The sequence below is a fragment of the Lissotriton vulgaris genome, chromosome 2_1 (assembly GCF_964263255.1).
Source record: "Lissotriton vulgaris chromosome 2_1, aLisVul1.2, whole genome shotgun sequence".
In the NCBI taxonomy this organism is placed as follows: Eukaryota; Metazoa; Chordata; class Amphibia; order Caudata; family Salamandridae; genus Lissotriton; species Lissotriton vulgaris.
The window spans coordinates 815,757,108-815,771,176 of NC_141687.1; the positions used below are offsets into that span (position 1 = coordinate 815,757,108).

At 44.7% G+C, this 14,069-nt stretch overlaps 1 protein-coding gene across 1 annotated transcript in view; it reads right to left on the reverse strand.

Moving 5' to 3' along the window:
• The window catches only part of CCDC141 (coiled-coil domain containing 141), a 658,578-nt gene that overhangs the window by 124,426 nt on the left and 520,083 nt on the right, over positions 1-14,069 (reverse strand). Inside the window, exons 15-16 of the mRNA XM_086956207.1 lie at positions 8,247-8,435; positions 7,877-8,056 (exon numbers count right to left, since the gene is read on the reverse strand). Coding sequence (XP_086812333.1) covers positions 7,877-8,056; positions 8,247-8,435 — 369 coding nt within the window. The remainder of the gene's footprint in view (positions 1-7,876; positions 8,057-8,246; positions 8,436-14,069) is intronic.

Below are 14,069 nucleotides of genomic sequence, written 5' to 3' on the forward strand. Positions count from 1 at the left end.
TTAGGTTTTAGGGTAGTGTAGGGGTGGGGGTAGTGTGGGTAGTGGTTTAGGGTAGGGTAGTGTTGTAGTGTTTTAGGAGTAGGGGTAGCATAGGGGTGGGAGTAGTGTGGTTAGTGTTGTAGTGTTGTAGGGTTTAGGGTGGTCTAGGGGTGGGAGTAGTGTGGGTAGTGTTGTAGTGTTTTAGGGTTTAGGGTAGAATATGGGTGGGAGTAGTGTGGGTAGTGGTTTAGGATAGGGTAGTGTCGTAGTGTTTTAGGGTGTAGGGTAGTGTAGGGGTGGGAGTAATGTTGCAGTGTTTGTGTTGCGTAGTGTTTTAGGGTTTAAGGTTTAGGGTAGTGTTGTAGTGTTTGTGTAGTGTAGTATTTTAGGGTAGTGTTGTAGTGTTTGTGTGGTGTAGTGTTTTAGGCTTTAGGGTAGTGTAGTAGTGTAGTGTTTTAGGGTTTAAGGTAGTGTTGCAGTGTTTGTGTAGTGTAGTGTTTTAGGCTTTAGGGTAGTGTAGTAGTGTAGTGTTTTGGGTTTAGGGTAGTGTTGTAGTGTTTGTGTAGTGTAGTGTTTTAGGGTAGTTTTGTACTGTTTGTATAGTGAAGGGGGTTAGGCTTTAGGTTAGTGTAGTAGTGTAGTGTAGTAGGGTTCAGGGTAGTGTTGTAGTGTTTGTGTAGTGTAGTGTTTAAGGGTTTAGGTTAGTGTTGTAGTGTTTGTGTAGTGTTTTAGGGTTTAGGGTAGTGTTGCAGTGTATGTGAGGTGTAGCATTTTAGGGTAGTGTAGTAGGGGAGTGTTTTAGGGTTTAGGGAAGTGTTGTAGTGTTTGTGTAGTGTAGTGTTTTAGGATTTAGGTTAGTGTTGTAGTGTTTGTGTAGTGTTCTAGGCTTTAGGGTAGTGTAGTTGTGTAGTGTTTTAGGGTTTAGGGTGGTGTTGTAGTGTTGTGTTTGAGGGTTTAGGGTACTGTTGTAGTGTTTGAGTAGTGTTTTAGGTTAGTGTTGTAGTGTTTGTGTAGTGTAGTGTTTTAGGGTAGTGTTGTAGTGTAGTGTTTTAGGGTAGTGTTGAGGGGTCGTGCAGGGTAGTGTAGTGCTGTTGTAGGGAGAGGACTGGGGGTCGGGGGAGGGTTGGGTGAGGGTAGGGTTGTCACTTACCTTGCAAAATTTAACCACGAGTATAGCTTTACCACGCATGCCTTTGCGTTGTAATGGTATGCGTGGTAAAGGCATACTCGTGGTAAAATTTTGCGATGTAATGGCATGTCGCTGTCATTGACATTGCGTAGTAATACCCGCGTTGTAATGGCATGCGTGGTATTAGTATGCAATGTAATGACATACAATCCCCCATTATCCTCTGAAAGTTCTGAAATGGGTCTGCTTGCTCTAAGAGCAAGACAACCAGTAGCGTAACACAGGCCCCCACAGCCCCCATGGTGTAGTATCCCCCAAGTTTCAGGGGGCCCCTTCAGCACAGTACTCTGTCCCGAGAGCTCCTGATTAAATTTGGAGCAGGGCCCCTTCATGTACCTTGCAGGGGTCCCCCTCGAGTTTCGTTCCACCACTGCAGACAACTGATCAGGGACATTTCTTAGGGCAAAAGGTATGTTTTGTGAGTGCATGTTAGTATATATATTAATATAGTGCAAAGACAGGAATTTCCTACCTCTCCTTATTTGAATTTCAAGACCGTATTTAGGGCTACTCATTACACCATGGCGTGGCAGGGGTGAGCCACATTATGTGGGTGAGACCACCTCATCCAAACTCTTTTTGTTACCCAGAAGGGGTCCAAAACATGGGGAAAAGGAGTTAGAAATTGGAATGACCTTCTTTGTCCATAGATTCACTGCACTCCTTGAGATTGATGATGTGTCTCAAGAGGAAGTGTGGTGTCTAAATCCTCCCTTTCTCTCAATGTAATATGATGATTAGTTTGAGTAATACCCATAAAGCTTTGCAAACTTGTTATATAGATCCTGGTTGTACTCGAGAGCCTCCAACTCACATTTTGGATGACACTGCTGTAGTCAGACCAGCAGGGAGGAAGAGTTGATTCACTTTCAGAAAGCACTTAAAGTCAGAGGTAAGCTAACCAGACCATAACACCATGCAAGTTGCAGATATAGCATGGTTATCTTGCTTTTTGACAATAAAGTACAACTTACCTAGGAGAGTACTTGATTTACTTTGAAGTAGGTGACTCCCCTCCCTTAAGGAAGGGTCAAGCTTGGCTATAGGCTGTCCGAGGAAGGTATGATTTTTTGATAATCAGTATACTGTACATGCGTGAGGGTGTGCAAGGACACCTGTGCCTAATCAGAGGTACACATGGGTTGTGAGGATCAGGGATATGTGCCATTTGTCCTCCTTGCCTAACACTCTTGCATGTGATGCTGTGCCTGCCACAACTTGAGCTATGCGCAGTAAACTAAAGTAATGCATGGTTAATTTTAGAATGGGAGAGAGTTAATTATTAGATGTAAATGTGTTTTTCTGGGAGCATTCTTTCATTGCACTAGAAGATACGTTAGGTTAAGGACATTTCTGACCTCTCTCAGGACATGACAACAACTCATGACATGGCCTTTCACACATCTCTGACTGCTCTCTGAAGGGCTTGCTGGTGTAACTGTAGGTTCTTTCCTCCAGCTGTCCTCTGAAGAGTTATGGAGTTCCTTTGACATTTACAGGTGGGCTTACAGTCCAGGGAAAGGTCTGGAGATAGAAGAGAGGCCTCTACCATTTTGTTTAGACAGTATACGACCAAAGATTTTCTTGATCATTTATCAAGCAATAATAGTTATTCATGCAATCATATTAGTCTAAAACGTAAAAATAGTTTAGAGTAAAAGCTAGTGTCAGAGATGATAGGCTTTATAGCCTGTCCATGCTGCTGTTCATCCAGTATTGGAGATATCCTGAGACTGCTGTGCCATTAGTGAGGTGGATTCAGGAGAACCATTATTTTTAAGCCCAGTAGTGCATCTCTGCTTTGTCACTGCAACCCTTGCCTTTCCTGATCATAGGACCTCTAATCTGGTGGGCCATATTGCCCCACCAAGCGCCTTCCCCTCACTAGCTAGAATATTATTAAAAAAAACGAAAAAGAAAGTTCTAAAAAAAAGAGCCAGGAGGCACACTAAGCAATGGCTTGTGGAGACCCATATCTGATCCAGGTAATGCCCAGGCACATGGATATTTGAATTTGACTCCAAAACAATGCCAGCTGACCAGCTTTGGGCCTTAACACTCACTTAGGCTGCTTTTAACAAAGTAATCAATTCAGCGGCCAAGAAGCTTTCTTTCCTCACGGATAAAACCACATTGACTATAGATCAGATGCCAGGATAACAATTGGCACATATGGGCTCCTGAAGCCACAAACATGCTTAGGAGAACTGTTTGGGTAGAGCTCAAGTTGTTATCGAGTGGCTAGTTTCAATAGTTTATGTACCACCTCTCCCTGCCCGGTTAAAGCAAACCACTGTGACCTCATGCCAGTTGTGCCATCCCACAAAGGAAGACCCCAGGCGCATTGTTTGCACATGCCCTGCATTGATGACAGAGGGAAAAGGGCTTTTAAAATCCCACTTTCTAAGGAAAGGGATCTGAACGTGCCTACAGACAGCAATAATCTGCCTTCAAGGAGAGGAACTAGTGCTCTGTGGGACATTTTTTAAATATATGTCGCTGGAAGAAAGAAAACTAGATAAGCAAAATATGCAGCGACAGGATACAATTTTTGCGGACTATGATCTGATTGCACTTAACCTAGCATCTTGTAACCTGCTATTGCACTTAGCGCTTTTACTTAGCGAGCCTCTAAAACTAGGGACACCATTCTCATCGACTACGCTCTCTGCTTGCACTTCGTCCACTTTAACCCAGTACTGTAACATGCTAATGAACTAAGCACTTATGCTTAGGGAGCCTTTAAGTTCATGGACGCAATTTGCATTGGCTATTCTCTTTGAGTGCACCGTGCTCACTTTAGCCTAGTACTGTAACTTGCTAATGCACCAAGTGAGCCCTTAATATCATGGACACAACTGTATTCGACAAAGCACTTTTATTGCACCTTGTACACTCTAGGCTGGGCCTGTAATACTCCTGCTAATTCAGTAAGCACTTATAATTAGTGAGCCTTTAAGATCACGGTTACAACTGTCATCAACTATGCTTCTGAACTGCACCATGTCCACTCCAACTTTTCAAACCGTAAACCTGCTAATGCACTAAGCACTTTAAGATCACGGTTACAACTGTCATCAACTATGCTTCTGAACTGCACCATGTCCACTCCAACTTTTCAAACCGTAAACCTGCTAATGCACTAAGCACTTTAAGATCACGGTTACAACTGTCATCAACTATGCTTCTGAACTGCACCATGTCCACTCCAACTTTTCAAACTGTAAACCTGCTAATACACTAAGCACTTTAAGATCATGGTTACAACTGTCACAAAACGAAATAACTCATAGGAACTGCTGTATATGGAGACAGTCACTGGGTTTGATGAGTTAAAACATAGGGACAGTTGGACTTGTATTGTAGTCTTAACTAACAAAGTGTTTTACTTTACCTATTTTTAATTGTAAGTTTTAAACAACTGAACAATACAATTATTTATTCATTCATTACTTTGTTTTAGAACCTTCCCGCTTGTGCTTTATCTGGTATGCTAACAATCATTATCAGATACTGTTCTGGTAAATCAGCTTGCCTGTACAGCATGTTTCCAGAACAAACCTCTGTCCAGGAAATGGATCATGTCACATTAAACCATAAGAGCTAGCAGACATCAACACAATTATTTTGCAGGGTACTTGGTTCCCACGGGTATTTAGGTGCTATCTGAGCAACAGCATAGGAAATCTAGGTTTAGACTGCAAAAAATTAGGTGATTGGTTGTTTCTGATAAGTCACATCACAATGCTGGGACTAGAATGAAAAAAGAAAAAAAAATGACATCACAGTAAAAAAAAAAAAGGTTGACATCATTCTGGATTGGACAACTCAGACAGCAAACCCTTGGAATGCAACCATGTTGAATAGGAATGGATTTAGGGCTAGCCAAGCCTTCTTCTGCAGGAGAATTGGAATTTCCTCGAGCTGGTGGGCATAAGAATAAGAACCACAATATTGTCCTGCAATAGTTCGATCTTTGCAATGGTGCGAGAGGTCGGATAGTTCGAGTAGTCCAATATAATAAATGACATTCCAGTTTTAACATTTAAAAAAAAAAAAAAAAAAAAAAAAGAATAAGAACCACATGTTTAACATCTCTTTTCTCTATGCTTTCATGCAGTACCAGTTGATTCCTCAGTATTGTGCTCCACACCTCACGCAGAAGAGCATGTTGCAATTAAGAAGATCCCTAGGCTATCACAGCTGCTGATGAAGCAATGCTGATTAGGTGTAGCAGGAGCAGAATCCTCCCCACATACTGAGCGCAAGGGCCAAAGATGCACTGCCTTCAACTCTACAGCAGTGGGTACGTCTAGTTTTCTGGTACCAGACTTTTGCTTCTGACCCACTTGACCAAGGCTATGGAGAGTAGAATGCCTGGCAACGATATCCTACCTTATGCCAGCAAATTCCATTATCATTGCCCAACTAAATGCAACCAATGTTACCAGGAATTGACAGAAAGGAGATTGAGAGTCAAGTGTTGTTTCTTATTTTGTGATTGTACTGACAAGAACGGAAATCACAGATTTGCGGGAACTTGTGGCACTGACTGAAGCATACTCTGTTGTGTGCTATGTTGGGCCAAGGCCGCTTTGCCTAAGAAAGAAGTGCCAATTCGGCAGTCCATAAAACTCATTACAATCCAATCCCAATCTGTTATTTGTAAAATGCGAACTACTCACCCCTAAGGGTCTCAGGAAGCTGGGGGCCATCCGGGAGATTAAGTGAGCTATTGCCCAGAGTCATATAGTGCTGAGCTGAGCTGGCGCCCGGGATCGAATTGTGAGACCTGCACTCTGGAATCAGCTGCTCTGGCCGCTGCGCCACACCTCTCCCACAAATGTAAATATTCCCATGCAGGGCACAAGTCCTAAAAAAAAAAATGGGGGACGCTGTCACCTGAAGTGACGTCACGACAGGAAGTGACGTTACAAAAGGTGGCTTGCACCATCGGGCTCATTGCCTCCCGTTACCCACACATCAGCATCAAACATGCCTTTTATTTACTGAACATGGAATATGCTTGTTGTATTCCCTCTACATCGAAAAAGCCTTGTGCGCTTCCTGCGCATAAGTTTCTAGGCAATTACCTGGATTCTGAGATCTCGGAGGATCCTTTTTGCCACCTCGGCGTAATTACATGCTCGCTGCGGTCTTGGGCGCACCCTTGTCTGGTGTTTATTCAGGCATGTACCAGGCGCCTCTCCTTACGGGATTTATGTTGTCCCAGATAGGCCAAACAGTGAAGTCCAAACAGTGAAGTCCAGCTGTTTGGCAGGGGGGACGGCGCCCACCCGGTAAAATAAGTGGGGGGGACGCCGTCCACCCACATGGTACCCCAACTCGAGCACTGTTCCCATGCCATACAGTGATGTAGTATTATTTATTTATTTATTTATGAATTTTGTAGAGCGCACGGCTACCCCCAACGGAGGTGTCCCGGTGCTGAGGACAGCAGCGGTAGAGATCATGGGCGCTAATAGCTGGAGAACAGCCATGTCTTCAATTTTCCCCTGAATTGAGATTCTGATTCGATCAGTCTGAGGTTTAATGAAAGGGCATTCCATAGCTTGGCAGAGATCACCACAAAAGCTCTGCCACCTTTTCTAGAACGATGGAAGCAGGGAAGGAGCAGTAGGCAGAGGTGGTTGGATCTGAGTGCTCGTGATGAGTGAACTAGTTTGAGCCTGTGTCTAAGATAGCCAGGTCCCTTCCCATTCAGGGCCTTGAAGGTCAAGACCAGGGCTTTGAACTAAGTGTGGTAGACTATCGGGAGCCAGTGCGAGTTCTTTAAGTGCAGCGAGATAGAGTGGCGATAGGGGGTGTTGCAAATCAATCTAGCCGTCGCGTACTGAACAATCTGTAACCGATGTAGAAGATACGCTGGGGCACCCACATATAGGCTATTGGCATAGTCCAGATGGGAGGTGATGAGTGCGTGCACGATAGTTCTCATAGCATCCATGGGCAAGTAGGGAGAGATCTTTTTTATCATGCGCAATTTGCCAAAGCATGCAGCGGTGACTTTTTGGATATGGGTCATTGTCTATTTGAAAACCCAGATTCCGGGCGGATGTAGTCGGGGTCAAAAGAAAGGCAGTCCAACTGATGGCAAGTCCTTGGTAGTCTTTGTGTGAGAATGCAGGCAGTAAGGAGAGGGAGTGCTTATCAGTGTGATGCCTGATTGATAGCGTTCCTCGGCATGACCCACTGCATGTAAACTGCCATTTGAGTGCCCTGGGGAAATTGGGCTCATTTTAGTGTGCCCTTCATCTGACTTGCATGCCCAATATTCAGGATTCAACACTGCTTTGTTCGACCAACAAATTAAAACTTTGAAATTAAAACTTTCTATCCCCAAACAGTACGGTGCAATTCCTGCCATAAGAGTTCAAATAACTGATTTTTAACAAAGATTGATAATAGAAAGGACAAAATAGCCAGGTCCCTGTGACGATCCTGCCCCGAAAATAAGTGGCACAACCAATTATGCTATATGTTTACTTATAATGCATAATGAGTGCCAGAGCTTCTTGGCTCCTTTGGAGTAGCTTTTTCTGGATGGCAGGAGATGTAGCCAGTCTTGGACCCATCCTTCCAGGTTGCATTTTGGCACAGAAGTTGAAGTGGAAATGAACTGCTCCACACTGTGCAAACGGCGAGAGATTCATCTTTCTATGTAGCTTGACTCTTGCATCTACTTACCGAATGCTGAACTGTGGAAGAGATGTCTGTTCCGAGGCGAAGAGCCAGTTTATATAAATGCCTGATATGAGTATGTCGCTCTCGAATATGACTGAGGAGAATTTTTGCTTGATGTGTCTCCTCTGCTACTTCCGGTGGCTCACCATTTTCCAAACCGTCTGATTTGACAAGGTTTTCTACCTGCGAAATGTTAGAGAGAATTTAGTTTCAAAATATATTGATTACGAGCTATAAGATCACAAAACAAATCTTCAGCCGGCTTCAAGTGGCCAAAACTAAAGCTCTTACATTCTCTGCTCCCCTCCCAAAAAGTTCATAGGTGAGAGAAAACAGGAACATGTACTTCACGCAATGTATCTTTGACACTTACCTCTTGTCTAACCTGGTGGAATGTAGACATTTTGCTCAGAATATCTTCATGTTCCTTGATTTTGTCTTTTACCCGCTGATGAAGCTGAACAAGTTCAGCAATTTTCTTACAACGTTCCCTCTCAAGAGTTCCTTTCAGGCTGAGAAGTTCCGACAGCTTAATAGCGTACTCCACTTCGGCATTAAGTTGCTGTTAGAAAGATAATGCTGTAAGTTCCTTGGATATGCTACAAAATGTCCATAGCGCGGCATATATAATACACATGTTGCACAATGATACAAGTAGTCGAAGACAGATGTTCTAATGGTTCAGATACTAGAAATTCCATTACTCTAATGGACGTCGGCAGTTGCATAGCCAAACTAAAGACTTCCATTATGCATACATGCCAACATTTGAGAACAGGTAAATGAAAGATTTTGAAAAAGTTTTCGGGAAAAAGGATTTTCCCCATTGTTTGGTATTGAAGCAGAGGCAATTTCAGGTGGGAGACAGCTAAAATAAATCCATTTTGGGTGTCAAAAATTGTGAGCCTTCCACCCGAATCGGGTCTATTAACATGTATGTTTATGGGTTAAGCCTACTGTAATAGGCCTGCTCTGGAGGAATTCTGTGGCTTGCAATTCCAGTCCCTCCAGTGCCACACCATTCTGCTTTCCTATGTTGTAGCCCCTGAGCACGACCCCATTGATTATCTCCTCCCCCCAGCCACCTTTTGCTTTTTCTATGCAGAAGAGACACATCCATCTCACAATGGCTCCACCTAGTCATTGCTGAGAAGAAACATAAGCTAACATCAACAGAACTTTTGAAAAAAGTAAACAAACCATTTAATTCATTTTTCGGTAGAGCCACGCATCAGCTGGACTGCCACTCCTCCACGGTGACAAGGGGGTGGAGTCGGGACACCATGTTTGTGGAACAATAGCACCTATCCAGTTTTGAGTAGGCATGAGAAACCGCGAGAGCTGCATTTTGCTTTTCAGAAGCTCTTTAAGTATGGAATGGAGTCCGGTGTGAGGTGGTATGTACTAATAGCTGGTTGCAAGTCAGAAAATCGTAGCACAGATGTCGTCTTATATAAATATGGTGGCCTAAAAATCATTTACCAAAATATCACTCTTATCTTGCCCAATTTCACTGGAACAAACTCCCTTTGCATATTCGTTCCTGTTCAGAGCCTCCCCAAATTAAAAAAAATATTAAAAACCTGGCTGTTTTAATTGCTCTTTCGTGCTGTAAAAGAGAAGATAACATAACCTTCGGTGTTGTTTTTCTATTATTAACTCAAATAGGGTCAGGGTGATACTTCGGTATGCAGTATTTGAACACAATTCTTTTGTCAAACAATATATGATGTTTTGCACCCTACCTCAATATCCTAATAGCCTTGTATAGTCCTTATGATATAGTCCTTATTGGCCTTACCAGCAGGGGTGTGCTTGCATAATATCACTTTCAGAACATTTTCTGACATAAGAAGTGTCCTAAATATCGTCTATAAAAATATTACCCCATCAGAGTTAATAATAAAAAGTCTATTGTTGTTTGACATTTCTGTGACAATGGTTTGCTTTAGCAACCTTTTTTGGGGGGTGGGGGGGGGGGGCAATGGGGGCTTTTAATGACTCTCGCCCACTTCTAAGTAATAAGCATGTATGTTTGGCTGGCCGAGACACACACGCCCACTTAGCTCTTCCAACCTGGCTGTCTTGGACATCCGGGCTGGAGAAACAGCACAGACTCCCTGTACTGAGCAGAGAGTGTTTTTAGCCAACTCAGGCCAATCCTCGCACTGTTCTCAAAGCATGAGAGCAGCGCGGGGATTGCAGAGGGAGTCTGATGCTGCCCTAGTGCCTGCTGGGAACAAGGCGTGACGCAGAGTTGGCCGTCAGCTCCAGATAAGTGTTTTGAAAAAAAAGGTTTGAACACCCCTGTGCTCCCACTCCCACGCTCTCCAGGCCCCTCCACCTGCCTCACCAACTCTTCATTGTGTCGGCTACAACTGTGAACATTGCCTTCATGTTTCACACTCTGTTGTTGATGACTTATGCACTGTCTAACTAGTTCACCACAGAGCTCCAAAGCCTTAAAAAGCATGGTCTGCTAAAAAAAATAGCGTACAAAATACATAAATGACAACACCCTTCACATAAGTTTGCATCAGTACACAGCACAAATTGACGCAGAAATAGTTTATTTTTGAGAAGGTCATGTGAGAAGTGTTTCAAAGCGGGCATTGGCATTTATTTGGAGGGGGAGATAGCACTTATTTCCCCGCATCAGATTTTTAGGAGGGCGATAGAAGGGAAACCACACAGATCGGAAAGACGGAGGAAAGCATAGAAAGCAAAACAGTCACAAATGGAGAAAGCAAGGACCTGCAAGAGCGAGAAAAAGTGGGAGGGAGTGTCTGCTAGTGGATTAAATACTACCAGCCTCTGTATTCGATGCACTGATGTTTAATTGCAGCGGCTGCGGACTAGGTGTGGGCGGAAAATCCGTTCCGCTCGCGGATTTTGCGGATTTTCGGGAAATCCGCAATCCGCGAGATTTGCGAATTTCCCGCAAAATCCGCAAATCCGCGAGCAGCGGATTTTGCTCGCACTGCTCGCACTGTTCGCGTGAGTTCGCGCCCCGCGAATAAGTGCAAAATTGCAGAAATACGATTTTAGCAAAACTGAAAGTAACTACTTACCAGGTTCAAAAGTTCAGGCACATCATTAGTAGCCATTTCCTGTAGTGCTTCCTGAGGGGCCCCTCCAGAGTTCAGTTGCCAGTTGAAACTATTATGTGACCCTGCTCTGAACCTCAGAATAGTTACACATATGCCACAAAGGTCCTGAATTACAGCTAAGGGAGACAAGCAGGAGCCAGGCTGGAAGTTAAAATCCATTAATCAGCCCCTAATTCATTATTGTCAGTTGGGGCAGGGCAGGTGTTGTAACTAATTTTGCAACAATGAAAGCACTTAGCAAGTGCAAAAGATCACTAATCAGGGCGCACTAAGGAAGCAGGTGCCAGCTAAAAAAATATTCTGTGACACATTAATCAGCCCCAAATTAATTCAGGTCACTTGAGGCAGGGAAGGTGTGCTTTGCTTTGCCGAAAATAATGTACACTGGACAACCAGAGGGTGTGATGATGAAACAGAGGGTGGCATGGGTGGGCCAGAGGGTGGCATGAGTAGTCAGAGAGTGGCAGTGGTGACAGAGAGTGGCAGTGATGAAGAAGAGTGTCCCAAACAGGCTGGACACGTAGAAACAACAAGTTCGCAAAACTTGCGACCCGACAGGTAAGTTCGCAAATTGCGAAATTGTAAAAACCCTCGCGAACTGGCAGAAACACGGGCGAACACAAAAAAAAAAATAATCCGCAAATTCGCGGGAATTCGCGGATTTTGCGGATTGCGAATCCGCAAATCCGCAAAATTCGCGAACGCGAGATCCGCAAAATTCGCTCATGCTTACTGCGGACTTCTTCTGAGTAGAGAATAGGGAACGGCCCTCTTTCTTTCACAAATTAAGACACTGGCAAGGATACGGTGTCTACTACCTTTCTTGTTTTGGCTGAACAGTGCTTTATGCCACTTTGCATCATTTTGAAACACCAGCCACCCCATATAGTCCATGGGTAAGGGCATCTGACCTTGAGATTCTAAGCTAGACATTTTATCGGCTGGACTTGCATCCACTTCATACTAGTGACTGTCTCACTTTTGAATCAATGGTGAACCTGGATTTGATCTGCTTATGTGCTCTGGTTTGGGGCGTGAGCTTCTTGTCATAATCTCTGCAATAAACTAGTCTGTATTTCTGTACAATGTTCCCGTTTATCTCCCAGGGCCCATGACCTCTGGACAAGCTCCTGTTCTAGAGCCTCTTTACAAGATGCCTGGAATTCACGGGGTAGTATTGGGATTATAATTAAGAATGCCAGCTGGTATCTCCACTCCCTAATTGGGGTATCACAAATTAACCCCTCCCCTGCTGATGACGGAACCGCTCCGTCATAAGCACAGCGCAACCGACACTGGTGGCGTAGCGGTTCCGTCACCAGCATGCGCCCGCCGCATTTCCGCCCCGTCCCCTTAGCACTGCGGCGGAATAGCCACTGCAGTGAAGGGGTTAAAGCCCCTGGAAGGAAAAATAAATAACACTCAGTACCCAAAATACTCAGAATTATGGGGTCATATACAGCATGCAGTTTGTGATTCTGTGACATTTACAATTAATATTTACTAGCTCCCCAGAGTCACCAAAAATGTCAGCAGGTCTGTATGAGTTTTCAAAAGGAGCATTTTTACTGTCACTAAACTCAGTCATGCTTCCTTTTGGCGTGGCCTGTAGCTTCAGGGTCATTTGTATGGGAGAGTGAGAGAGGCAGAAGCTGACACCAGACTGCAAAATGGTCCCTTCAACCAAGATGGCATCACTGCAGTGCCATCTGTGGGAGGTCAGAAGAGTGGAGCTGCCTTTGTTATGCAAGAGTAGCAACATAGAGGGTGCAAAGTGCCAATTTCGGCAACTCACCCAACGCGTAAAACATAGCAATCTCATAATAAAGAAACACACAAGATACAGTAATTGTTGGAGGAAAAATAGCTGCAGGTTTATTTCATACAAGAAATATGCCAACATGGTGGGTCAACTTACGGCGATTCAAGGGCAGGCTGCAGTGACTCTCCTTAGTTGCCCTGCCCACCTGATGAGCCAACTGCACCGTGACCAAACCAATCAGTGCTAACCATTTTGGGGAATCTTCCCCTAACATACTGTGGACCACCAGTCCACCCTTTTACTCATGCCCTTTTAGGGGTGGAGCGTGTCAAGGCAAGCCCCCAGTTGCTCAGGTTTAAAACCTCACAAAGGACAAACGGGGCAACGTCGTTCCTCCAGGGTCTTGCCTTAAAGACTTCGGTGGTTGTTTGGCATTTACATCCTTCTTGTGCTCCTGAAGAGGGTACCCCTATGTTCCATTCAGCCTCTGGATCACCCTGTAACTAAGCCTGCAACACAAAATAACAAGTCAACAATCTTCCTACCCTAGCTATCTATCCTAGCTGACACGCTGTGTATGTGGTAGGGAGGACAATGGTGTGGAGAAATCAGTGCAAAAGGAATGCCGGATGGGCGGGGGTAGTATATATACCTTGCCCCCCACCCACTTGGTGAGCTGGAAGTGATGCTAGAAACACGGCAGACCTCGGTGACCCCGGAGGTCTGACCTCTAGACCGGCTTGGCTGTGCCAAATGTGGCACTAAGGTGGCTGCCTTCGGAGATGGGCCCCCTGCGTGGGACGTGGGCAGCCTCATAGTGCCAATATCAGCAACTCTCCCAACCCGCAAAACATAGCAATCTCATGATAAAGAAACACACAGGACACAGTAATTGTTGGAGAAAACATTGCTGCAGGCTTATTTCCTACAAGAAATATGCCAACATGGTGTGTTAATTTATGGGCGATCCAAGGTCAGGCAGCAGTGACTCCCCTAAGCTGCCCTGCCCACCTGATGAGCCAAATGCACTGTGGCCAAATCAATCGGTGCTAACCATTTTGGGGAATCTCCCCCTTACATACTGTGCCCCCTTTTATCCTACCCTTTTAGGGGTGGAGAATGTCCAGGCAAGGACCCGGTTGCTCAGGTTTACAACCGCCCAAAGGACTAACGGTGCGCCGTCATTCCTCCAGGGTCCTGCCGTAAAGACTCCTGGGGTTGTTTGGCATTTGAATTCTTCTTCTGCGCTGGAAGAGGGTACCCCTATGTACCATTCAGCCTCTGGATAGCCCAGTAACTCTGCCATAGCTCTGGATGTGGCACC